The 26,386-nt window shown below is 42.9% G+C and overlaps 1 protein-coding gene and 1 long non-coding RNA gene across 2 annotated transcripts in view; one reads left to right on the plus strand and one right to left on the minus strand.

The window, feature by feature from the left end:
* Positions 1 to 3,132: 3,132 nt before the first annotated feature.
* LOC131900130 (uncharacterized) lies at positions 3,133 to 7,389 on the minus strand. The gene is made up of 3 exons (XR_009376169.1): positions 7,063 to 7,389; positions 4,508 to 4,606; positions 3,133 to 3,789 (listed from the first exon to the last, which is right to left on the minus strand). It is a non-coding gene; the product is annotated as an uncharacterized LOC131900130 (long non-coding RNA).
* A 49-nt stretch (positions 7,390 to 7,438) lies between these two features.
* Rnf141 (ring finger protein 141) overlaps positions 7,439 to 26,386 on the plus strand; it is a 28,961-nt gene continuing 10,013 nt past the window's right edge. The window contains exons 1-3 of the mRNA XM_059268863.1: positions 7,439 to 7,553; positions 17,698 to 17,891; positions 20,839 to 20,947. Coding sequence (XP_059124846.1) covers positions 17,749 to 17,891; positions 20,839 to 20,947 — 252 coding nt within the window. The 5' untranslated portion in view covers positions 7,439 to 7,553; positions 17,698 to 17,748. The remainder of the gene's footprint in view (positions 7,554 to 17,697; positions 17,892 to 20,838; positions 20,948 to 26,386) is intronic.

The raw sequence follows: 26,386 nt of genomic DNA on the forward strand, positions 1-26,386 counted from the left end.
CATACTTAACAAAAGTAAAACAGACGCAGAAGTATTATATACATCACCCTCAGGGCTGTCTCTACTGCAAATGGTCTCATTGAAGTTGGTCAGTGTCATGATTTTAACATGAAATTCCTCTTGCAGGCTTATGTGGTTGAACATTTGGTCCCCCCCACTTCTGCCCTTCTGGAAGGTTGTGGAGCTTTGGGAGCTAGGCTTTACCTAGAGGAAACAGGTTTAGGGTGGGCTTTAAGGCTTATAGCCCAGCTGTACTTCCTGCCCTTTCTTTGCTTCCAGGTCCATAGTAGCATGAGCCAGAAGCCTGATGCTGCTGCAGTCACGGATTCTGGTTGCTCCCAGCACCAAGCCTGCTCGCTGTGATGAGTTATTCCATCAGACTGAACCAGGACAAATCTTCTCTCTCTTCTCAGGCATTTAGTCACAGCTGTGAGAAAAGGATTACACAGACAAGTTCACACATGGTAGTTCTTTACTTGGGACTCAGGTCCTACATACCAGTCTGTTTCAGAGTTCCCATGAGAGGCAGTGAGGGAAGAGCCAGAGAGCAAGAGCCAGAGCAAAAGCAGTCATAATCTTTTAGACTTGTCTTGGAAGTTGTAGATGTAACCAACCTTCTTATTAAATAAGAAACACAGAACCAATGCAAAGAAGAAAGCCAAGAGGTCAGAGCTAAGAGCTAAAACCTTACCCTTCCTCCTGCAGTGGTCCTACCTCTCCGAACCAGAGCTACCCCTGTGTTAAAGTCTTTATATAGAGTTCCTGTTCTGCCTTCTCATTGATTGTAAACCCAACCACATGACCACCTCGTCACGGCCTGTCTGTATAGGCCTCCAGGTTTTCCATGATTGGTATTGAGATTAAAGGCATGTGTATCCAATAATGGCTGTATCCCTGAACACACAGAGACTTACCCAGCTCTGCCTACCAAGTGCTGGGATTACAAGTGTACGCCACCACTGCCCTGCTTTCCTATGGCTTGCTAATAGCTCTGACCCCCGGGCAACTTTATTTATTAACATACAAATAACATTTTAATACAAATAAAATATCACCATAGGAAGTGGCAACCCCTTACTCAGAAATAAGTCTCTATGTCCAGTTCATGCTTAGAAAGAGAGGCTTGTACAAGTGCGTGCACACCAGGAAGCAGGGAGCTTGGGGAGCCATTTAGAAGACTGTCTCCTTTCACAGTAATGAATCCTTCTTGCTCCTTGTGCAGCTTGCTCCCACTGCCATGTGAGCACATGCCACCTTGCATTATTGTAATTACACACATTATCTCTCCTTTCATTCTTAATGTTTGTGCAGATACATAGAGGTACCACATACAACAAAGGCCCTCACAGGGCTGGAGAGATGGCTCAGTGTTAAGAGCATTGGCTGCTCTTGAAGAAGACCTAAGTTCTGTTACCAGAACCAATGTGGCAGCTCGCAATCATTGGTATTCCAGTTCCAGTGGATCCAACACTATTTTTTGATCTGTGAGCACCAGGCATGAATGTGGTGGTGTACAGACATACATGCAGACAGAACATTCATACCCATTAATAAAAATAAGTAAATTGTTTTTAAAAAGCAAAGTAGCTCTCAGTACATGCGGAATGAGTAAATGCACATAAGCTTTGAAGCTGGTTATCTGTATTAAGTGCTAAGACTATTTTCTATACAGCCAACTGTTCCTTCCCACCTAAGTTTTACCTTGATGGCTTTTTCTTGATGTAGAATGCAGCTATGAACTAACCAAAGGATAAATGAAGACTATCAAACATGACCTTTTCTCTCTGAGTTGAAATTGACTCACCTCTGCCATCAAGAACATAATAAATATGGGGAAATTTTTTCAGGTTTGTTTGTTATTGTTTTTGTTTGTTTGTATATATTTAGATGTATGGAACTGGTAAGCATTGGAAACAATGTCAGAGAAAAGAGACAAACTTGATCCTAACTTGAATGCCAAGAATCTTGCCCTGTGTTGTTAGGGTTTATTTATTTTTTATTTTTTTGGCTCCTTTTGGGGACTTGCCACTCAGCTCCCAAATAAATGGAGCTTATTCTTAATTATGAATGCCTGGCCTTAGCTTGGCTTGTTTCTTGACAGTTTTTCTTATCTTAAATTATCCCATCTACTTTTTGCCTCTGGGCTTTTCCCATTCTCTTACTTCTATAAATCTTACTCTTACTCTGTGGCTTGCTGTGTAGATGGGTGGCTGGCCCCTGGAGTCCTCTTCCTTCTCTTGCTCCTTCTTCTCCTTTGTTCCTGATTTCTCCTTCTATTTATCTTCTGCCTGCCAGTCCCACCTAGTTCTCTCTCCTGCCTCACTATTGGCTGTTCAGCTCTTTATTAGACTATCACGTATTTTAGACAGGCACAGTAACACATCTTCATAGAGTTAAACAAAGGCAACGTAAACAAAAGTAACACACCTTAAAATAATATTCCCCAACAGCCCTGCATGGGAAACCCCAGTGCAGGGAAACTCAAACACAAAGATGCTCACTCAGAATGACAGGAATTCAGTGGTTAAGCTGAGGTTTGCACCTGTGTGGAGAAAGAGTCTTGTAGGGTCAATCAGAACTGAGAAATGAGGTCTGTCTTAGTTAGGATTTCTATTGCTGTGAAGAGACACCATGACCATAGCAACTCTTATAAAGGAAACATTTAATTGGGGCGACTTGCTTACAGTTTCATTATCATCATGATGGGGAGCATGGCAGTATGCAGGCAGACTTGGAACTGCAGGAGCAGCTGAGAGTCCTACATCTTGCAGGCAACAAGAAATCAACTGAGACACTGGGTGGTATCCTGAGCATAGGAAACCTCAAAGCTCACCTCCACAGTGACACACTTCCTCCAACAAGGCCACTCCCACTCCAGCAAGACCACACCTCCTAATAGTGCCACTCTCTATGAGCTTATGGGGACCCAATTACATTCAAACTACCACAAGGTCTGATAAATGGGTCTGTAGCTCCAATTATATATTTTTCATTATGAATCCTACTTAAGTCTCCAGCTGTGTGCACAAAATAGCCTCTACAGAGACCCCTGCACTGGGGGTAACTGGCTGATTTAACACAGCATGGCAGGAGAAAGAGGTAATTATTCATGTTGTAATGGATAGACTTCTTTTGTTCTCCTCTCCCAAAACTATGGTTTGAGAGGCACTGCTGTGACCTTCATTCCCCTGGGTCTGTTAAAGCAGAAGCATAACCCTTCTGATTTACCTAAGATCAGAAAGGCATTCCTAGGGCAATGTGACAACCTTCCAGGTTTATCTACAAGTATATTACTCAACGTGCTCACAAGCCAGTGTGGTTACCTCCCACACGGTACTGAGTTTTCCCCATTGCCCTTGGCCTAATTCTACTCTGCTCACAGCTACTGTACCTTCCATAGAGCACATCAACCACCTCTGCTGGTTTTTCCATTTCCCAACAAGCACTGCAACCATTTCCTCTGGGTGCCACCCCAGGTCCACTGTCTCCCCTAAGCACAGTGTCTCTATCTTCCTGTCACTGCCACACCCACAAGGCCCACTGACCTTGCCAGCTTCTATGCTGCTTCCCTGGCACTGTCCTAGATAGCACAGTGCTCCCTCTCAGATGATACCTAGAGATTGATGTCTACTTCTGCAACCACCACAGAGTCCTCCAGGCACTGCCATCTCTTCAGTTGTTATTGCTGACCTCAGCACTGATACTTGGATCCTGAAGCCACCTTGATGTGAAAATTGCTGACATCTGGTGCCACTGCTATAGTTCGTTCATGCCTACAGAAGCTCTTCTCTGTAAATGTGGCAGTAGATGATGGGATTGCCAAAGAAATACAAGAATTAGCAACACATAAAATTAGAGCTGAAGATGTATGAGCTCCCAAAGTGTCTAAAAAAAAAAAATCAGAGGGCTAAGGGCAGAGTGCATGTAGAAACAGCAAAAGAAAGGATGGGGTGAGATAAGGAAGCCCCAGAGTGTAGCATCTTGGGAGATAACAATATTTGATTTTTTTCCTCTCTATCTCTTTCTTTCTTTCTTTCTTTCTTTCTTTCTTTCTTTCTTTCTTTCTTTCTTTCTTTCTTTCTTTTTTCTTTTTCTTTTTCTTTTTATTGGAAATAGGGTTTTTCTGTGTAGCTCTGGGCCCTGTAACTTGCTTTATAGATCAAGCTGGCTTTGGACTTGGGGATCCACCTGCCTCTGCCTCCCAAGTGCTAGGATTAAAGGCGTGTGCCACCGCTGCCCAGCCAGAGATTTGATCCTAACTGTGACTAACTAGTTCCTCTCTAGTCTACACCGAGAACTGAAGGCAGTACCATGCTGTGAGGGAGAGCACTAGAGGGGCAGCCTGAGAACTCTGGAGTCTAACCCCATTTCCATCTACTTGCTCTGTAGTTCTTGGGTAAATCACTTCCTACCTCTGGATCTCCATTTCCTCATCTGTAAATAGTGTTCTCAGCCCTGTCAACCCTGCAATTTCATCAACTCCATTCAGGAAGTTGGTAATGTTTACCATCCACGGCCACTCACAGTCTTCCTTCAGTATTCCCACAGTCCTGGCACAGATGTTTAATGACCTTACAGACTGGGAGGAGGCCTCAGACATACCTTCCTAGGAAAAAAAATATACATTTCAAAAGGCAAATGCTTCTGAGCGTCACTACAGGAATGTATTCAATGAGACTGCCTTCAGTCCTCACGTTATCACTGACTGGAAAATTCCTAAACTGTGGAGTTCTGAATACTCATGACAAATTACAGAGTTTATCAAAAGAAGAAAGAAAGAAAGAAAGAAAGAAAGAAAGAAAGAAAGAAAGAAAGTCCTTTTTCTTATAGGAAGATGAACTTGGAGACATCTTCTTCTGTAACTTACTATCTATATGCATGATTTCCTATAAACATTTTGACACTTTTGTTATACATAGGAAAAGGTTTCCTTGTCCTGCTGTAGAATAACTTTATGACAGATGGTGGTTAATGCCTTATACTTTGTCGTGATTTGGATAAGAATGGCCCCCATAGGCTCATATATTTGAATGCTTAGTCACCAGGGAATGGCACTATTTGAAAGGATTAGAAGGATTAGGAGGTGTGGTTTCGTTAGAGAAAGTGTGTCACTGGAGGTAAGCTTTGAGGTTTCAAAAGCCCATGCCAACCCAGTGTCTCTCTCTCAGACTACAGGCCAGGATGTAACTATCAGCTATTTCTCCAGCGTCATATATGCCTGTTGTGGGAATTAGACCTGTTTAGCCAACGGTACTGAGGTGACTAGCGTTATGGGGCGTGGTCTTCTCTGAGTACACGACCAGATAAGAACTGAGGAGGAGGGTCGCATACTCTCTCTGGGATGTGGAGGTTTTCCTGATGCCACATTTTGGTGAGCTGGACAGAGCTTTCCCCATCCTTCCCTGGTGGAAAAGGAGACAGCAGGGCCGCTTCATTCTGTATTTGTGTGTTATTCCCATTGCATCCCTTAGTAAATAATTGACCAGACTTCTGTGGGTTCTCATCATGCTCCCTGCCATGATGGTAATGGACTAAGCCTCTGAAATGGTAAGCAAGCCCCCAGTTAAACACTTTTTTCATAAGAGTTGTACAAGGTCATGGTGTCTCTTCACAGCAATAGAACAGTGACTAACATATGTTTAGGGTAACACTTATTAATAAGATAGTGGCCTTATTTTGTTTTATATTCTAGTTAATTCATCATACATTTGCAAAGTTAAGAAAGTTGTTATGCTATGCAGCAACTGTCTAGACTTGTCATCGATGATATTAATTTAATTATCACCTTATATTATCTTGGTCCTGTAATCTCTCTTTTATTCCAATCTTCATTGTACTCACTATAAAGGGAGTACTGGCCCTACTTTATAAAATTGTAGACAATTTATATAGAGTGATTTTTCTGACTTCCAAGCTCAGATTAAGCAGAACTATGAGACATTTAAAATAAACTAGCTACATCTTTTCCGTAACTTCACTGAAGTGTACTTGGCTGACCATAAACTACATATGAGTATGGTGTACAATTTGAGAAGTTTTCACATTACATTTATGTCTGTGAAATCATCAGCTAAGACAATGAACACAGTCAGCACCCTAAAATGTTTCTTCCTACCCTCCTGAAGGTTTTAGGGGGCGGTGCTTGAGTATGAACCAAGACTCCATGCGTGGCAGGCAAGTGTCCTACCGTCGCATTAGCCATCTCTAGCTCCCACTCTGTCACTGTAGAGTTTCCCACCTGACACCATTCTCTAAGCAACCCCTGATCTGATTTTTGTCACTAAAGATTCTTTGGAGAAGAGGGAGCCTTTTCTAGATTTTTTGGAAAGCCTATCTTCTTTCAGCCTGAGTATTTCAGGTACATCCACATTGTTGAGTGTGTCAATGTATTCTTTATTATTGCTGAGTAGTATTCCATGGTGGGGCTTTATGAATTTATGAAAAAAAATCAACTGTTTTCCATTTACCCGTTGATAGGTGTCTTAGCCAGTGTTCTATTGCTGTGAAGAGACACCATGACCCCGCGGCAACTCTTATAAAGGAAAACACTTAATTGGGGCTGGCTTACAAGTCAGAGGTTTAGTCCACTCTTGTTATGGCAGGAAGAAGCATGGTGGCATGTAGGCAGGCCTGGTGCTTCGGAGTAGCTGAGAGTTCTGCATCTGGATTGGCAGGCAGCATGATGAGAGAGAGACACTGGAAGAACATCTGAAACCTCACAGCCCACCCCCAGTGACACACTTCCTCCAACAAGTCCACATCTACTCCGACAAGGCCACACCTCCTAACAGTGCCACTCCCTGTGGGCCTAAGGGAGCCATTTTCATTTAAACAGGCATCTGGTTGTTTCCAATTTGGGTCTATCACAAATAACTACAATTTTTGTGTACCAGTCTTTGTGTGGATATATACTAGAAGTGGGACGACTGGGTTGTGTGATTGGAGTGTGTGTGCTTAGCTTTTAAAGAAATGGCCACAATCTCTTTCCACAATCATCTTACACGCATCTTACATACATGCAACAGGCAATCTATAATAATTCCAGTTGTTTGGCCTTCTTACCAATATTTAATACAGTCCTTTCAATTTTAGCTGCTCTTGTGGCATTGCATTGATACTTCATTTATTTACCGTCCGTAATCTAGAAGGTTCGTCCAGTCTTTGACCATTTGAGAAAACAGGGTTGTTTCTTTTTGAGGTGTAAGAATTGTTTGAGATTCTCATTAGAAGTCCTTTGTTAAATATATTTTGCTTTTTCCAAGTCTACAGCTTGCCTCTTTAATTTTTTTTGTCTTTTTAAAAAAGTTATTTTATTTTATTGATTTTTATGTATGTATTTTGCCTGCAAGCATGTGTCAGCAGCCTTGAGCCAAAATAGGCCTCCCAAGCCAGCAGGTGGGGTGGAGCTCCGTCTCCAGGCAACGCGCAGGGGCGTGGCCTTGCGTCACTGAGGTGCGACTGGGACGGCCGCCGCGCCGTTGCCGCCTAGCGGGCTTAGCTGAGCAGCGGTCGAGGCGGCGTCGCTGGCTCGGGGAGAGCATGCCTTGAACAGGGTGAGCCTTGCAGCGCCGCCCCCTCGCCGTGTCCTTTCCCAGCCGCTCCACGGTCCTGGAGCAGGGAGTGGAGGCCCGAGCAGCAGCAGGCTGCGGAGCCGGGCTTCGGGGCGGGGTGGGGGAGAGCCTGGCCGCCCAGATCAGGGCCTCGGCTGCGGGCTTGGGGCACCGGCTTCCAGGGGCGGGTGGATGCGCTGTTTCCGCCTTCGCGGTGGTGGTGCTGAGGAGAGGTTTCCGACCAGCTCTGACTAGTTTGAATCTTGGCGCTGGCGCAATAAGCAGTTTAGCTGTTGGTTAGCGGAGCAGGTGCGCCGAGGAGGGGCCGAGGGGCGGGGGCCGGGGCGGGAGGGTGGCCACAGGGCAAGGCTCCTGAGGGGGAAAGCCGGGGCCTGTAGCGTCGGCCAACCTTCCTAAACCCGCCCTGGCTGTCCACCTGGGCCTTTGTTTGTCAAACTAATTGCTACCTTGAGAACTGACATTTAAAAAAAAGTTTCCTTGCTAATCATAATTGTAGGGTAAGTCGCCCTCTGTGTGCGGTTTCGTTACAAATGTGGGTTAATGTTGTTGAACTGTCTCCCGCCTACCTATTAAATCAATGACAGTATGCCTTACATTCGGACCCAGCCCCATTTCACGATGCCCAGCATTTCATGGCCTTCTACTGGCATATGTGTAGCTGCAGTAACAGTCCCTTGCTTTTAGTCCTTACGTCTCAAACTAAGTTGATCGTCTCCACTCCCCCCCGCCTATTCTTGCTATAGAAGGAAGTTCATCCTTCAGAATTTTGTCCTGGGTGTGAGCTGCTTACCAACCAGTGGTCCTGATAGTTGTCTTTGAGAAGATATGCCTTCTGTATTCAGAACCTTCAGAAGTAGCATGGATCCCACCCCACCCCCCTTTCTTGCTATCTGGTTTCAGTTTCTATATATTTTCTTCCTTAATATGATTTTCAAAAATGTCTTTGTCGTTTGACATAAGGGAACCGTATATATAAGGGAAATCTATATATAGTATTTGATCTCTTTTGGTTCTCTAAATACATATAAATTCTCTAACTAGAGGAAGTTGATTTCTCTTCTTAAAAGGCAGAGAAGGTGTAAAGATAATTCATACAAATTATGTATTTTTTTAAAATAAGTGTACTTACTCAACACCCTGGTACTATTAGGATTTTAGCAATGACCTAGTACTCTATTTGTTTGTAGGTTTTCAGTCTTTTTTAAAACAAAATTTAGTTTCATTTTCTCCTCTTTAAGACCTTTGACCCAGAACAGGCATTCTAGATTCTATAGTGACTAAGCAGTTTAATCTTTGGACTATTACATCTGTGTTAATTTCAACAGCTGATACTTCTTGTAAATTTAGAGTTTGTGTAAACAGTGAATAATAAGGTAAATAGTGTCCTTCAAGACCCAGTTGTAGAACTTAGTATTTATTACTAAGATTGAAGATGTTACAAACTTTAACAGCTTTCAAAGATGCCTTTAATATCACAGTCCTTGTCAACTAGTCATCGTGTGTGTGTGTGTGTGTGTGTGTGTGTGTGTGTGTGGTGTGTGTGTGGAGCGGGGAGTGCAAGTACACACCAGAAGTCAACCTTGAGTCTGGTTAGACTACACCTGCTGTCTGGCAAGTCCCAGGGATCCTCCTGTCTCTGCCTTTCCAGCACTAAGATCCCAAGTGTGCCAACGCACTGTCTTTTCACACGGGCTCACAGGTAGAACTCAGGCGCTGGTGCCTCCTGTAAGTACTTCCCAGCTGAGCTCTCCAGCCTCCACCTCGTCATCTTGCCCTTTGTCTCAGTTTCCCTCTAATCCATTTCTGAATGGCTTATGGTTTAAATGTTTAGAGTTCTGTGTGTGAGACTTATTAGTGATGGCAGTTGTTATATTCTGATAAGGAATACTTGAACTACAACAACTCATTTGTTAGAAGAAGTGATCAGCTGCATGTGCCACCCACTGAAGAATGTGGCATTTTTGGAATCCTTGATGTTCCTGTGCATTTCAGAATAACAGCTCTTATTTACAAAAACTTCCAGTTGCTTTTAGGAAGCGCATCTCCTCCTTGCTAGAAGGGGCCACGCTAGAGGTGGCCCAGGGGTTTGAGAGCCACTAGCTCTTTGAGGAGTCTTGACCACAGACTTGTCTTTTACCAAATTTTATTGCCAATAGTTTGCCAGCAAATTATATCTGCAAGCAGTACTACTGTTCTGTGATTTCAAGGGAGATATTTTGTTGTGACAGTTTCCCAATATATATAAATATCAGGGATAAATTTTTACAATTTTATGTTTTCCATAAATATATTTTTAACTTCTACTCCATGTTAGTACGGATGCATGACTGAGCTAATAAAAGAATATTAGATGAATAATAAAAAATGCACTATATTGACTAGGGAAATATTATACACTTATCTTTTGTCCAGAAGCAAGAACACAGGTAGGTATCCTGAAGAACTCATGGGAGAGGTATGTAAGTGATTTAATTGAATGATACATGCCGTGATAGCAATATTAGTTCATCAAAGAGGGATACTGAAAAAGCTATGGCTAGTGACAGAAGTGTGACCTCAGCAGATTGCCTTTGTGGATGCTCATATCGTCCATCATATTTTTACACTAGTGATGAAATTGGTTAAATGCAACACCTTCCCTCCTAACCAGTGTGAACACCCTGGTTCTGGGCCCTCAGGTAGGTGTGGGGTTTCACTGATTCAGTTTCCTGGATACTAAGTGCAATTACAGGAAAACAATATGCTGCCTCACACTATGAATCTTGCCATTTAGAGTTAGGGTACCAGTGAGACAATGGGTGTTTGCTGTTCAGAGTTAGGGTACCTGTAAGACAATGGGTATTTGCTGTTCAGTGTTAGGGTACCAGTGAGACAGTGGGTATTTACCACTCAGAGTTAGGGTACCAGTGAGACAATGGGTGTTTGCCATTCAGAGTTAGGGTACCAGTGAGACAGTGGGTATTTGCCACTCAGAGTTAGGGTACCAGTGAGACAATGGGTATTTGCCACTCAGAGTTAGGGTACCTGTGAGACAATGCAATATTTTCTAATTCAAGAAACAGTAAAGGCTTCTTTTCAGATGGGGTTTTGATGAGCAATGTAGGGTATCAAAATATGACACTTTGGCATAAGAAGTCTTTTCAGGTACAGATGATTTCTAAAGTAGCAGATAAAAGAAGTGTCCTTGAACCTACCTTTTTCTTCTTTAAAGAGGGGGCCAAAGCAATGATTTACAAATACCTGCCTTTTACTGGGGGAAAGTGCCCCAGCCCCAACTCCTTTGTCTTGTCAGCTTTTCACAATTTACTTCTCTTTGTCTAGTGAGTATCTATGCTTTGGATCCTATTTAGGGTCTTAGTTTTCTTGTGAGGACTTCCCCATATATGTAAAAAGCAACCAAAATGTGTAGTTTTCTCCTGTTTGTTTTAGTTGACCTTGGGGCAGTTGGAGACCCTGAGAAGGTAGAGGGGGGGGGACTGTGGCCTTCCCTACAAATGTTGATTTAAGTTGTCATGCATTCCATTAAGTCTTGATTAGACCATTTCAGAAGTTTGTTTTTCTCTGTTAGGTAGTGTAGATGGAATCGGAAGTATCAGGCTGGCTAGTTAGAATCACTGTTTACTAAACTGGTACAGGAAAGCATGAGGAAAGTTACGCTTCGTTTTGAGAGCAAAGTATTAGGTTAGAGTGGTGGTTCTCAACCTTCCTAACGCTACCACCCTTTAATACAGTTCCTCCTGTTGTGGTGACCCCAACCATAAAATTATTGTCATTGCTACTTCATAACTGTAATTGTTCCACTTTTATGAATTATAATGTAAATATCTGTGTTTACCAGTGGTCTTTGGGGTCACACCCCACAGATTGAGAACCACTGGGTTATAGGTTAGCACCTCCATTTTGCACCTGGAAATTTCTCTGCGTCACTCATTAGATGAACTTGCAATCTTTAAACATTTTCATATTATGTCATTGAACAGTTCACGTATGTTACAACAGCCCATTCCATTGCTGTGTTGGTAGGGCACTCTTACATAAGTCTGGCCCTTCCCTGTGTACTTACTGGCCAATCTGCTCTTGGTAAGTATGTAAAAAAACCTCACTTCCTCTTCCATGGGAAGAGGAAGCTCCTCAGATATTTGAACAGGCTTTTGTGCTGCACAGGTCATTACATAGCTGTACTTGACCACAGCCAGTCACTTTGTTTCTCTTTCTAAACCATGACTCTTGAATGTGTTCTAATGTGTTAGTACTCTTTTAAAGGTGTGGCTGCCTTGAGCGAATAAAAACCCCCTGTGTGGTCAGCCCTTTGTATAACACAGTAGAGTGGGAGGCTCCTTCCAGTTATTTGAAAAAAATCTTAAACACCCATCTTGATTTTGTTTTGGTGTCAACATCTCCCTTCTCTGGTCATCCCAGTGTTTTTATTTCCCTTAAAGGCACCATGATCTACCTATCTCAGATGCTTCTGGAAACCTGTGTCTAAAATGTCCTCCCATCATGCCCTGACTCTCTTGAAAACCCAGACTATCTTTCTGAACTCAAGTGTTTGCCCAGGATTTCTTTTTCAACTCAAGACTAGTGTCTCTCAAGGCTTTCAAGGCACTCTGTACTTGTTCGGTTTAGTGTTTGTCATTTTGTAATTATATACTTATTTGTATGACTATTGGCCCATCCCTGTGATGCCAAGAACCCTGTCTTTTTGCTTGCTCACCATCCTGTCCCCAGGCCATAAACACCACAAATATTGTTAAATATAATTTTTATTTTTTAAGTTTTTCAAGACAGAGTTTCTCTGTATAGCTCTGGCTGTCATGGAACTCGCTTCATTGACCAGGCTAGCCTTGAACTCAGAGATCTGCCTGTCTCTGCCTCCTGAGTACCAGGATTAAAGTCTGTGCCATCACAGCCCGGCTAAACATAATTTTTAGAAACAGCATGTATGACGGTGGTTTCCAGTGGTCTGTAGCCATTTGCTTATGATGTTTCCACACATTGAATCAGACATATGGAAAGTAAAGATAGCATGTGTTTAAATATCTATATGCGGTGTCAGGGTGAAGTTACTGCTTTTCTTGATGGGAATCACTCTAATGCCGTACTTTATATTTCATGTTATAAATTGTTTTTTTTTTTACATTTTTCTTAGGTTTTGGGCATTTGGGAATTTTTGTTTTGAAACTGTCCTTGGTTAGGATGAAATGGAATTCAACACTATTGTGTTCTGGGATGTCATCTTCTCTAAGCTGGGAATTTTAATGGTTCCTCTTTGAATATAGTTGTATGAGTCTGTTATACTTGGGTATATTTAAAATGTAATCTTTTGCCTTCAGAGATTATGTTTTAGTAGTCTCTTTTCCTTCTTTTTCATTATTCCTCTAGTATGGTATTTATTACTACCACATAGGTTCAAACCCAAATTAGTAATGGGGGAATTAATTTTTTTTAGTATAATTGTACTTACACTATATTTAAAGTGACTTAAAAACTATATAGTATATTAAATTTTAATACTGAAAGTGATGCATATTTATGGTTATATACTTTAATTTGAAGTCACATTTTAAAATATTTATTGTCTTGTGTGTACGTGAAATGAATGATAAATGGCACTGGTTACCACGTGGAAAGGTCACGGTCACAACAGAACCAGTATTGGTTTTAGAGCTTTATTAGGAGGAAGAGGGGTGGGGAAGGACCAGGCCTGGAAAAGAGCATGTGCGGAGGGCAGAGAGAAAGATGGTCGGGGGGGGGGGGGGGAACAGAGCAGAGAGAGAGGGCTCCCGGTGAAGCGGGCTTACAGAGCTACACCACACATGCTCTGATTGTGTGACCATGCCATGCGCATATAGTCGCCAGTACACACTGATGATGTGAGACGCAAGACCCTTTGCTTAGCTCCTGAACTGCACATGTGCAGTCATGTAGCTGGAGTGAGGGCAGAATTCTAACATTCCAGACTTTTTACTTGTTATAAAAAATCGAGTGAATAGGAGTAGGGGCATTGTTTCTCCCAGAAAAACTGCTTCCAGCTGACTTGGTGGGTATCGGTGGGCTCCTGTAGGGAAGGGGGGCTTCTGAGGTAGACAGGCATCCTGGGGTGGTGGGCTGTCCTGGGGTGGTGGGCTGTCCTGGGGTGGTGGGCTGTCCTGTTGCCTCGGAGCTGTTCATCCCTCTTGACTTGGTACTCTGGCTGCTTTTGTGTCTGACAGGATGCTGGTGAGATAGAGAAAAAGAAATTTACCTTCAGGGAGGTCTCAGGATAAGGGAAGGGGAGTCCTGGGACCAGGAATTTGGGTTGCACTTACCTGAAGCAGATCTGACCTGTCCAGATGGATTCAAGCTGGTTTCTGGAGCTTACAAAAATTTTGAACGTATTACGAAGCAGCCATGAGAAAATTAGTGACCATTGTAGTGTTGAGTACTCTGCTTAATTTTTACCTGAGATAAGCTTTATTATTTAAAGCACCTGTTTTCTTTATTTAGCATTCAGGAGACACAGGTGATCGATTGTTGAGATCATTTAACAGTAATAGATGGTTATATTAAAGTCTGTTTTTGTAGAGCCGAGACACTTTTGAGTCTGGGAGTGTAAATAACTTTTAACTGTTACAGTTTCTTACTTGATGGTCCCTAGACTCCAGCTCTGTGGTGGCCCTGTAACAATTAGTTGAGCAGTTAATTAGAAGAGGGAACAGGGAAGAGAAAAGCTTGTGGGGTGAGAACTTATTCTTTTGGAATTAGGGACAAGGCAGAGATAAGGGCCCTGTCTGTATGCATGAGGAGGAGAAGCACTTCTGACAGGTCTGGAGTGAGGCACATGGAGGGAGCAATGATATGAAAGCTCCTATCTTAGCTGGAAAATCTTTTCCCATTTAAGTAACCCTGAAAGTACAGTTAAGTCTGGTGAGGTGGGTAAGGCTGTCCTCCCTAACCCAACAATAGGGAAACGAGAAGGAGAAGTAGGGCCCCAATACTCTCTCAGGACAGAATAGGTAGCTCCGGTGTCCAGAAGGAAGGAGATGGGTCGCCCAGATATTATTGCTACCCTGGGTTCCCTGTATGAGATGGGAGTGGCCGGGGCATCAGTCATCGCTAAAAGCCAAGCCTAGAAAGTCAGCCAGAGGGTGGTCCTCATCTGGCGTTCCTATGCCGCTAGGTACATTAGGACAGTCAGCTGACCTTGGCAGCATTTTGGGCAAGGCCCTATCAGTCCCCACTGTGGGGCAGTGGTGCAAGCCTGGGGCCCACTGGCCGTCTTTCCTACACTTGAAACAGATCCGGCGGCTTTTGGGGAGCTGGTTGGACAGCATGTGCCAGCATCTGGCAGTTCCTTTTTTGGGCTTTTTCATCTCTTCCCTGGTACACCTTAAATGCCACAGCTGAAACTTCTACCTGTGGGGTCAGGAGCCTTGCTCTCCTGATGCTTGAGTTTTAGTCCTAATGTCAGGGAGCTCTGGGAGACAAGAGACAGATTTTATTCCGTGTCTTGAATTTTTATGTCTGCTGGCTTGAGGACAGCTTTAGGGAAGACCTGCCAGGAGGCAGGGTGTAAACTGATCTCTGGCTAAAGAGCCATCCTGATTACTGTGATCCCCGTATGGGACCTGATTGTAAACTTATTTGCATGCATCCTAGCCTGCTTTCAGACCGGTCTGTGCTTCTCAGGGCAGCATGAGAACGAGTGGGAGGAGTTAAGGTGAGAGCCCAGTACTGGAGAGCCCGCCCAATACCAGAGAGCGGAGAGCGGAGCACAGGATGGAGAACAGATACGATAAGGTTCCTTGGAGTCAGAGATTCCTTAGGTTTAGGAATGCAGGTGGTCAGGAGAAAGAGAGAGAGAGAGAGAGGAGAGAGAGAGAGACAGAAAGGGAGAGGGGCTTTAGAGCTTGAGTAAAAGCGGGAAAAAGTAACTATTTTCATTTGCCCATTCACTGGCAGAAGTTAGATAATTCCCATGAAATATCGGGGTTGAAGCAGCCGAATTTACTGATATCTGGGGATATTTAAGGCATTTGTCAGAGGTGGAATGGAACCAAGAGATGGAAGCCCCTATGTCCCATGGCTGCAGCGCCAAAAGAGAAAAATAAAAAATTAAAGTAAAGAAACGGGATCAGACTCTAGTACCAGATGTCCCCAAGGTTGGAGAAGGATCTATGAATCAGCATAAGTTACTTCCCCATTCGTCAAGAGAGGAGTAAGGGCTGGGAGCATACGCAGCATGAGGACCCCCCCCCCGGGGGGGGTGTCAGACAGCATTGACCTCTTCATCAAGAGAGAGACTGAGTTGGTGCCTGCGCAGCCTGAGGACCCTCCGGGGCCCGGCACTACAGCCGTGGGAAATACCAATCTGGTTGGCGGGTGTGGTGTGCAGGTCCAGTGTCTGGACAAATGAAAAAAGTGGAGTGGGCAGTTGCAGGTCCAGTGAACCTCAGTATAGGTTTCCAACACTCAGTTCCAGACGCAGAGCGACGGGAAGAGTCCATCCAAGACAGTCACAGCACCAATGCTATGAATGATAAACGGCACTGGTGGCGGCACTGGTTACCACGTGGAAAGGTCACAGTCACGACAGAATTGGTTTTAGAGCTTTATTAGGAGGAAGAGGGGTAGGAAAGGACCAGGCCTGGGAAAGGGCATGTGCGGAGGGCAGAGAGAAAGATGGTGTGTGTGGGGGGGAACAGAGCAGAGAGAGAGGGTGGCGTCTGCGTCTGGCTTTTTAGGGGCTCCCGGTGAAGCGGGCTTACGGAGCTACACCACGCATGCTCTGATTGTGTGACCATGCCTCGCACATGTCACACTGATGATGTCGCCAGTGCACACTGATGATGTGAGATGCAAGGCCCTTTGCTTAACTCCTGAACTGCGCATGTGTATTCTAACAATACGTATATGTATCCAGGGGTTCACATGCTACATTGCATGTGTAGAGGTCAGAGGACAACTTTCAAGAGTTGTTTCTTTCCATCATGTGACTCCTGGGGATAGAACTCAGGTTGTCAGGCTTGGCAGCAAGTGCAGGTGCACAGAAGCCGCCTTGCCAGCCCTAAAGTCACATGTTTTGTATTTAAAGCTATAATGTCATTTTTTGATTAAACGATAAAGCAAGCTTTCTGCTGAAATTCCTTTCTATGTAATTGTTCCTACTTCACTTGCTTTATATGTTAATTTGAGTAAAAGCAAAAGATAGATTTTTTTAAATGGTAAATGAAGTGGAATTTCCTGAGGTGAGAGTTCAAAGATCACATCTATCCCATACTGTTGACTTAACTATTTTCTTATCCATAGAATAGGGATATAAAAAAATATATCTACCCTGTAGGATACTGTGAATAGCGAATGATGTCATATATGGAAAGCATTTAGTTTGGAATCTGACATGCAGTAAACAGTCTGGAAATGTTCTTAGGGAAATACAGTCACTTGACTGCCTCTGTGTGTGTGTTTTTGTGTATTTGTGTGAATGGCTTTTGTTTTTGATAGTTAAGAGACCCATCACTCTTCCAGTATCATAAGTGAATCATTTGGCTGTATGATTCTAAAAAAAATTAACATAAATCTTTACTTTAAAAACCATGGTTAAATAAATTGTGTCTCAGATTCATTTGAGTTGACTGAATCCCCCTTAAGGTGCTTGTAGTTTTTCTTTGCTTTTTGAAGGATGAGTGTGCTGGATAGTTTTATATCAACTTACACAAGCTAAAGTCATCTGAGAAGGGGGAACTTCAATTGAGAAATTACTTCCTAAGATGGGGCTGTAGGCAAACCTGTAGGTCATCTTCTTAACTGGTGATCACTGGGGGAGGGCTCAGTCTATTGTGGGTGGTGCCATCCCTGAGCTGGTGGTCCTGGGTTCTATAAGAAAGCAGGCGGAGCAAGCCAGTAAGCAGCACCCTCCATGGCCTCTGCATCAGCTCCTGCCTCCAGGTTCCTGTCTTGGGTTCCTGTCCTGACTTCCTTCAGTGATGAACAGTGATATGGAGGTATAAGCCAAATAAACCCTTTCCTCCCCAAGTTGCTTTGGTCATGGTGTTTCATCACAGCAATAGTAACTCTAACTAGGACAATGAGTATATTGGTATTTTTTGTAATTACATACAAATAACTTTTGCATTGTATTTAACAGAAACTATGTGAAGCAAAACTCTTTCTGAATTCTGAAAGACACCATTTCACCATGGGACAGCAAATTTCGGATCAGACGCAGTTGGTTATTAACAAGTTACCAGAAAAAGTAGCAAAACACGTCACCTTGGTTCGAGAAAGTGGCTCCTTAACTTATGAAGAGTTTCTTGGGAGAGTAACTGAACTCAATGATGTGTAAGGCTTGCTCATCTTCTTCTGTTCCCTTCCTGTATGACCCCATTTGGTACGACTGTGCAGAAGGTAACCATGTGCACTGGTGATACAAGGGAATTTTTAGCGTGAGTTAGAAAGTACTACCTTGACTATCTGCTCTAAGTGGACTTTAATGTAGCTATTTTGAAAGATGGAAAGGGACCAGGGGTGGGAGGAACTTAAAATGGAAATCAGCACACAGACATCAGGTATGGCAAAGCAGTTCTAGAATGACTGCAGCTCAGAGTGGGGTACTGAGAGGCTCAAACTCTGGTGTGGAAGCACTTAGAGGGGTGCATAGACAAGAGAATTTTCCATCGGCCACTAGAGGAAAAGGGTCAGACAGTCAGAAGCACCAGCAGTGTACCAGTGTGTGTGGCTGCCTGTTTGTTCTCTGAAGTGCAGTCTGCTTCACTCTCCTAAGTGAGTTCCTATGATAGTGTAAATTTCTCCACCTTGAACTTAGTCTTTCTTTATAGATTTCACCTCAGTTTGTGTGCTGATCTGTGGAGAAGCTTTTTACAGTACAAAGGGCTCTTTGCCCTCGAATGGCCTCAGACCCTATGCTTTCTCAGTACTGCTGCTTGTTCCCCCGTGGCAGATGGATGGGTGACACTTTTTTCTTTTCTCATAAACTTCCTCTGGTAGCAGCTTCTTCTACTTTTCTTTATTCTGTATCAATCTTCTGTCTGTTTGGGAGCTTAATTAAAACTTGCCTAAGATACTTTAAATGATATTTTAAAAATATTTTTATTTCATTTTATGTGTATAAGTTTTTGCCTGCATGTATGTTTATGTACCACATGCATGTCTGGTGCCTGTAGAAGCCAGAAGAGGGCACCAGATCCACTGAGACTGGAGTTACAGACCATTGTGGGCTGCCATTTAGGTGCTGGAAATTGAACCCAGGTCCCCTGAAAGAGTAATTGGTGCTCTTAACCACTGACCCACCTTTCCAGCCCCCTTAAATGATATCTTAAGGGTTCTCTCTAGTCTCTTCAGTCTTACCAATGTTCACACACGATATGCACAAAGTACTATGCCAAGGGTTTGAGCATTTTAACTGATTACTCACATATTGATGACAGACACTGCCAGCCGTCTGTGAATCAGAAGTTCCTTTATTATCCTACATGACTTCTCATTCAACCACCCCATAGCCCAGGACCACTCTATATGAATTTGTAGTAGTGTAGTCACTATTAATAGCTTGTGCTGATATGTATGCCCTGTGCCAGAGGCTTTTATGAGAGCCATGTTTGATAAGGGACATACAATATGAAACACGTAAGATCATACTTTCCTTATGAATATAGCATTATTATTTTCTGCCAGTTATGAAGGCTAAAGGACAGTCCTAAGGTTTTATTAGGAGATACTTTCTTTTAAGAACACTGGATTTTATTAATTAAAAGAAAAGAAAAATAGTTTGTTTCTGAGATCATATTTGTAAGGAGTAAAATAGGATTGAGAATTTAGTCGTACCTTATTCTTATTCCAACTTGTAAAAATGTTGCATTTATTTACTTCTGGGGCAGTGCACATGTAGAGGTCAGAGGACAACCTGCAGGAATCCGTTCTCTCCTAACATGTGGGTCCCAGAGGTGGAACATGGGTGGTCAGGCTTGAGAGCGAGTCCCTTTACCAAACACTAGGCCGTCTCTCCAGTGCATTGTTCCAGCTCCTGGAGGAGTAATTCATAACATGGGCCATCCTTTAATCTTGAATATGTAAACTCAGGCTATTTGATGAAATTTTGCTTATTGACCTAAAGTTTTAGAAGAAAAAAAAACTGTCCTATGACATCACCTCAAGCTAAATTATTGTGCAGCAGTAAAATAGACTCCTTTTACGTGCTTGGGACAGGATACTTGAGTGAATTTGAGGGGTTGTTTTGTTTATTTTTGGTAGGTTTCTTGTTTTAACGGTGTTGAGAAACCTAAGCTCTTGCTGCTGGCTGTACACTAAGCAATACCAGCGTGTAGCTTGAAATTCATTCCCATGGGCTAGAGCTGGGCATTTCATAAGTGCAGTGCTCTCTCCTGTCCGCCAGCCATGAAGTCAGCACAGAGGTGTGGCTGGCTGGGTGTCCGGGAAACAACTGGAAGCTGGCATGTCTGAGTTAATTCAGCCTTTTGGCTGGCTTACTGAGGCCGGTTGCTTTACTTGGCTGGAAGGCACTTAACTGTATGCAACTCTCCTGCTGGTGCTCAGAGCAAAATCAGCAGTGGCAATGGGAGCTGCAGTCTTAGGGCTTCAGATGGATTTTAGTTGGTGTTGATAGCAAGATACTGAGTGTGTTTGTTGTGTTGTCTTTATGCTGGTGAGGAAAGGACAATAGAAGTCTGTTTAATATCACAAACTGTTTGTTTTTCTTGGCCGAACCCAAAATTAGTATAAATTAAAAGCTTTCCAAAAAAAGTATGTTAATGTGGTAATGTAAACAGGACACAACCAAGAGCAAGGTGTTCCTCAGAATTACGTGTATTTGGTCAGCAAACTTTTACTTAAAGTACCAAGGTTTCTTGGGCTGTTTGTCAAGGTTAATTGTTACTGCATGTTTTCTTTTAGGCAGGACCTCATGCAGCCCAAGAAGCCTCAAGTTCTTGAACTTCTGATCCTCCTTCTTTCCATCTCTCAGGTGCTGAGATCACAGGCTAGTGTCGCCATGCTCAGCCTTGGATGAATTTTTTCTAAACATCCTTTTAGACACTCAAAGACAATTGAAATATAGATATGGAGATGAGTATTCCACAGAGCTTTTGACTTTAAAAAACATTGGAAACTAAGTGCATGTTCAAAACATTCTCTGTCCCTGTGCTGTAGGAATCTATCACAATCACTTCTGCTTTTACTTCCCTTTGGAAAGTGTTTCTTGAGTCTGGTTTTACTTTTCATAAAAATAACAAATGTGCTTGCCTCTTTTCAGAACTGCTAAGGTAGCTGCTGGCCAGGAAAAGCATCTTCTCTTTGAGGTACAACCTGGGTCTGATTCCTCTGCATTTTGGAAAGTGGTTGTACGGGTGGTCTGTACCAAGGTAAGATTGGTGAAATCTCTTATTTCAGAGCTTATACTGTTTTGGTAGTTAGAGGCACATTTAATGATGTAATAAACTATAAATAAATGTTACTGGTTTTGTAGTCTTATAAAACATAGGGTGTGTGTATGTATGTGGTATGTGTGTTAGTCTGTGTATGCATGTGTCCGTCATGGCTGAGGCCAGACATCAACATAAGGCGTCTGCCTCCCTGTCACTCTTCACCTTATTCTTTGAGACACTCAAACCGAAGCTGTTAGACTGACAGGCCAGGAGCCCCACCTCGTGCCCAGCATCTGCTCCCCTCTGCTCCCCTAGTGCTGGGCTGACATACACCTTTGTACCCGGATTTTATGCGGGTGCTGAGTGTCTGACCCTAGGTCTTCATGCCTGTGTGGTGGCACTTCACTGAGGCACTGTCTCAGCCCCTAAAGCATCGATGGATGTGCTGTTGTTGCCTTCAAGCTGTTTGAATGTCACTGCTGTGCGATTGGATTGTAATTGGAGGAAGTGGTAGCAAGTTTAGCCTCGCCCTCCAGCTGTCCTTTGAGGCTTATCTAGCTGTGGAGCCCTCCGAGGACACCATAGTTAGCTCTGAGATGATACTTCACAATTAGTTAACTCAGGAAATCCCTTCCTTTGAGAACACTGGATTACATTCACTTAAAAACAGTATCCACTGGAGAGGCTGTGGTGATTCTGAGCTATGAGTGGACTTTTGTCAGGAGCGAACTACCTTGTAGTGAGTTTTCTTGGCAGCTGCTGCAGAGCGTTAGAAAGCTTCCTGCTCCCAGTAAATTAAGTAGAATAGCAATTCTTAGTCACAGGCCTTTGAGAAGAAATGAGTTTTATTAGCTCTTCTTCAGTCTCAACCCCTCTTCTAAAAGGTAAGGTAAGCCATATAAGCCATAATTTACACAGTTGTGAATTCCCTGAAGTCCATTCCTGACCAGTCAGACTCTCCCTAGGTGAGTCACTTAACGATCTAAAATACATTATATAAAAGATAATACTCTGTTTATGGACATGAATGGAGTCTAATATTGTTAAGCAAATCTTAAAGGACAAAGCGCAGTCTTAAGAGAGTTATCTCAGAAGATGGTTTCTTTTAAACACTGGATTTTACTCATAAAAAAAGGAAAAACAGCTTTTTATGTTATCTATATGTATGTATATATAACATACTAGAATAAATGGTATAATGTACTGCAAATAAACGCTAGTGAGTCACAGACCCCAGAGACTGCCTTGGTAGTCTGTCAAATTTCCATAGTGAGTTGTAAGGTTTACCTCTGCTGTGTTTTATTTCCAGTTTATTAAGCAGAATGTCATTCTTATTCTAGGAACTAAGAATGCAGGCAAATGCCATGTCCTTAAGGAAAAGAAACCATTTATAGTTCAGGCCCCTGTCCCTTCTGAGCAAGAATGCCATAGACTGCTAATCTCCACACCTCCAGAGTCCTCCACATTCCAGTTTATGCTGCTATGAACTGGCTTTTCTGAAGCACAGCTTTCCTTAGCTCACTACCCTGCTTAACACTGCACAGCCCTCACTGCCTACAAAACCTCCCCTGCTCTTGTGTGCGGCATTCATGGGCCTACCATGTCACTCCATGTTTTGGGCACTTCTGTTTTGGGCACTATTCCCTTTTGCATTCTGCATGCCCACCAGTGTTAATGAACTGAAGGTGTTCCTCTGTTTATTAAGTTCCCTCACCTGGAATGTCTGTCCACTTCATGCACTTTCATGATCATCACCTGGGAGTCACAGAACACTTGTTTTAAACTAGTTTAAACTAAAGCCGTTTATTTTCTCATGCATCAGCAAATCCTGATATACTGGCTCCAGAGCTGGTTATAGGCCCAGGAGATCTCCATAACCCATTGGTCAATATTCAGTCATACCTTCTATGCACACACACACACACACACACACACACACACACACACGGGGGGGGGGGGGGTGTGAATGGTTCAGCTCAGACTAACCAGTATTGATCCCTAAGACAGTTCAGGGAGTGGAGAACGCCAGAATAAAAACAGATATGCCAGCGACTGAAGTAGAAACAGTAAGTACTTGGACAATCAGCAGCTGCTCCCATCACTCTTGCTGTTGACACTTGATGTCTCCAAAGATCCAGCTCAGATGCCATCTCATCCATAGTCTCCCTTCACAGGAATTCTCTCGCCTCTTCTAAATTCCAGTGGCTCTTGGTTTCTACCTCACAGCTGACATTCAGCATTAAGAATACAGTAGTCAGGCTTGGGAGATGGTTCAGTGGTTAAGAGCACTAGCTGCTCTTCCAGAGGACCTGGGTTCAATTCCCGGCACCCACATAGCAGTTCACAACTGTCTGTAATTCCATCTCCAGAAGATCTGACATCCTCATCCTCGTACAGACATACATGCAGGGAAAAACACCAATGCAAATGAAATAAAAATAAATTTAAAAAAGAATAGTCTGTTCAGTCCCTAGTTTCTCTGTGGCTCCTTGGGCAGAAACTGTTTCTTGCAACTATGTGTCATGGCTGAAATAATGTGCTTCGCATCCAGCAGCTCAACTTGGACTGGATGACCAAAAACCTGTTGAAGAAATAATCTCCTTTGCATGGCCATGGCTGAGGCTTTCATTGTGTTTGGTACACGTGTCACCTAAATTATACTCAACTCTCTATCCTTATTTCATAAAATACTTAGTTTACAAGGAAGAGACCTCTATAAACTGTAGAAATCAGAATATAAGTATATCAGGCTTCTGACCCCTTGGTTTTCTGTTGCTTCTTTTGATACAGAGTTAATGTTTGATATTATTATTAGTCAGATTCTTTTTTGCCCCAGCAGCTTTAACTGTGTTTCTGTATTGTTAAGTTTTAATTACTGTATTCTATTGAAATTCGTTCTTCCATTTTTTTGTTTGTTTGGTTTTGTTTGTTTATTTTTTGAGACAAGGTTTCTGTGTGTAATAGCCCTAGCTGTCCTGGAACTCTTTTTTAGATTAAGCTGGCCTCGAACTCACAGAGATCCACTTGCCTCTGCCTCTCAAATGCTGGAATTAAAGGCATGTGGCACCATGCCCAGCAAAATTCTTTCTTAAAATGAGATTCTAAGTAGAAAAATAAAAGTATTAAAGACAGCTGGGCAGTAATGGAGCATGCCTTTAATCCCAGCACTCAGGAGGCAGAGACAGGTGAATCTCTGAGTTCAAGGCCAGACTAGTCTACAGAGCAAGTTCCAGGATAGCCAGGACTACACAGAGAAACCCAGTCTTGGGTTGTATGTTTTTGTTTTTATTTTTTTTCTTGATGGTAGAACTATTCAAAGAATTTTTATTTGCATTTCTTTGCAACGGATCTTGGGAAGCCAATATTTGGATTAGAAAGAGTTAAGTCTAGTGTGGAAAAATTTGGGGGGGGAGTTAACAGTCTCAGGGTATAGCCCATGCTGTCCTGAAATTCAAAACTCGGTTAGTCTGCCTCAGTGCCCCAAGTGCTGAATGTACAAGGTATACTCACGACATTTGCCTAAGAGCATCATATTTATGATTCTTAAACAGTTATAAGCATTTGTATTTTAACCTTCTGAATTTATAGTAAGACCTCTCTTGTCTGTCTATACACTATTCTAATTATCCTCAAATAACATTTAATTCATTTTTAAATTATGTTTAGATGGGATGTTTTGTGGTTATGACATTAGAAAAGTTATTGAATTAATTAAAAATTATGTACTGAGGGGATTGGAGAGATGGCTTAGCAGTTAAGAGCACTTGTTGCTCTTGCAGACGTCCTAGGTTCAATTTCCAGCACCCACATGTGGCTTACAACTGTCTGTAACTCCAGTTCCTGGGAATCTGATGCCCTCTTCTGATCTCCTCAGGTACCAGCACACATGAGGTGCACATAAATACATGGAGGCAAAACACTGATACAGATCAAATAAATATGTAAAACCCCAAAGTTTATGGACTGAAGAAAACTTTATTAAGAAAACTTCAGCAGGTGGTGGTGGCGCACGCCTTTAATCCCAGCACTCAGGAGGCAGAGCCAGGCGGATCTCTGAGAGTTCGAGGCCAGCCTGGGCTACAGAGCGAGATCCAGGACAGGCACCAAAACTACACAGAGAAACCCTGTCTCGAAAAACCAAAAGAAAAAAAAAAAAAGAAAGAAAGAAAGGGAACTTCTTAAGAGGACTGAGGAAAAAAGTTTAGTCAGCAAAACCCTTGCCATGCTATCATGAAAACTTGAGTTCAATTCCCAGAACCCACAGTTTAAAAAACAAAAAGCTATGCATAGTACTGTAATCCTAGCACTGGGGAGGCAGAGACAGGAGGATCGCTAGGGCTTCCCGGCCAGCCAGCTTAGCCCAGTTAATAAGTTCAAAGCCAACCCAAGACCCTGTGCCAAAGAAGAGGTAAAAGGTGTCCTGAGGAGCAAACAGTGCCCAAGGTTGACCTCTGCACTTCACACACATGCCCACAGGTAGAATGTACCTGTGTGTGTGTGTGTGTGTGTGTGTGTGTGTGTGTGTGTATGAGAGACAGAGACAGAGACAGAGACACGAGTGCATGCAGACAGGTCTTCATGCAGTGTGTGTCTTACACCTCTTGGGCTTGAACTCAGACCTTGCAGTTGTCCTTTACTTTGTCCTTTAGCGCTGCAGACCACCATGTTCAGAAGCTAGAGGCTCTCACTGTGTCCACTCCACTTTGTTGTTCCTGGTGGCCGTCACGCCAGGAATGTTCCAGTCACCTCCTAAGTGGCCCCTGCTTCTATTCTGGTGTCCCTCAGTGTATTCTCAGCACAGCCGCCATTTCCTCACCATTGAAGTGTGAAGTAGATATGTCTTGGCTCAAAGCACTCCACTGGCTTCCTATGTGCTTGGAAAGTCAAAGTCATGGTTGAGCTCAGCAAAGTTCTGTATGTTCTATCACTGCCTCACCTTGTTGATTTCTTCTGTGTTGTGCAGTTTCAAAAGAATACTGGCCCACCTTTCTCAGCTCTGAAGGCTTATTCTAAATGTTTCTTAAATGCCCTGTCATGTTTTGTTTATTCTCTACTCTGTTTGTAGTTTTTTATTGCAAAGAACCTTGTATGTTTGAATCTCCACATAGATATTAGCTTCCCAAAACTTAATCAGGTTTTTGAATATTAGATATGATTCTACATTTCACAGTATGGAATCTGACCCATTCTTGAGTCTCAATATTTTTTACTACTTTCTCAGATAGTAAACAATTAATAAATGATTAGTTATAACTTAGCATTTTCACTCAAATACTGCTGAGATAATTTTAAACATATGTACAGTCTGTCATCTTCTATTTTCATTTCCATGGGCACATTTCACAATCCTAAGGCTCACTGTTACCCTGCCCTTTTCTGTCTTTCCGAGACAGTCTTGCTGTGACATCCAGCCTCCTGGGTCCTGGAGTCATTCCG

Source organism: Peromyscus eremicus, chromosome 1, assembly GCF_949786415.1.
Source record: "Peromyscus eremicus chromosome 1, PerEre_H2_v1, whole genome shotgun sequence".
In the NCBI taxonomy this organism is placed as follows: domain Eukaryota; kingdom Metazoa; phylum Chordata; class Mammalia; order Rodentia; family Cricetidae; genus Peromyscus; species Peromyscus eremicus.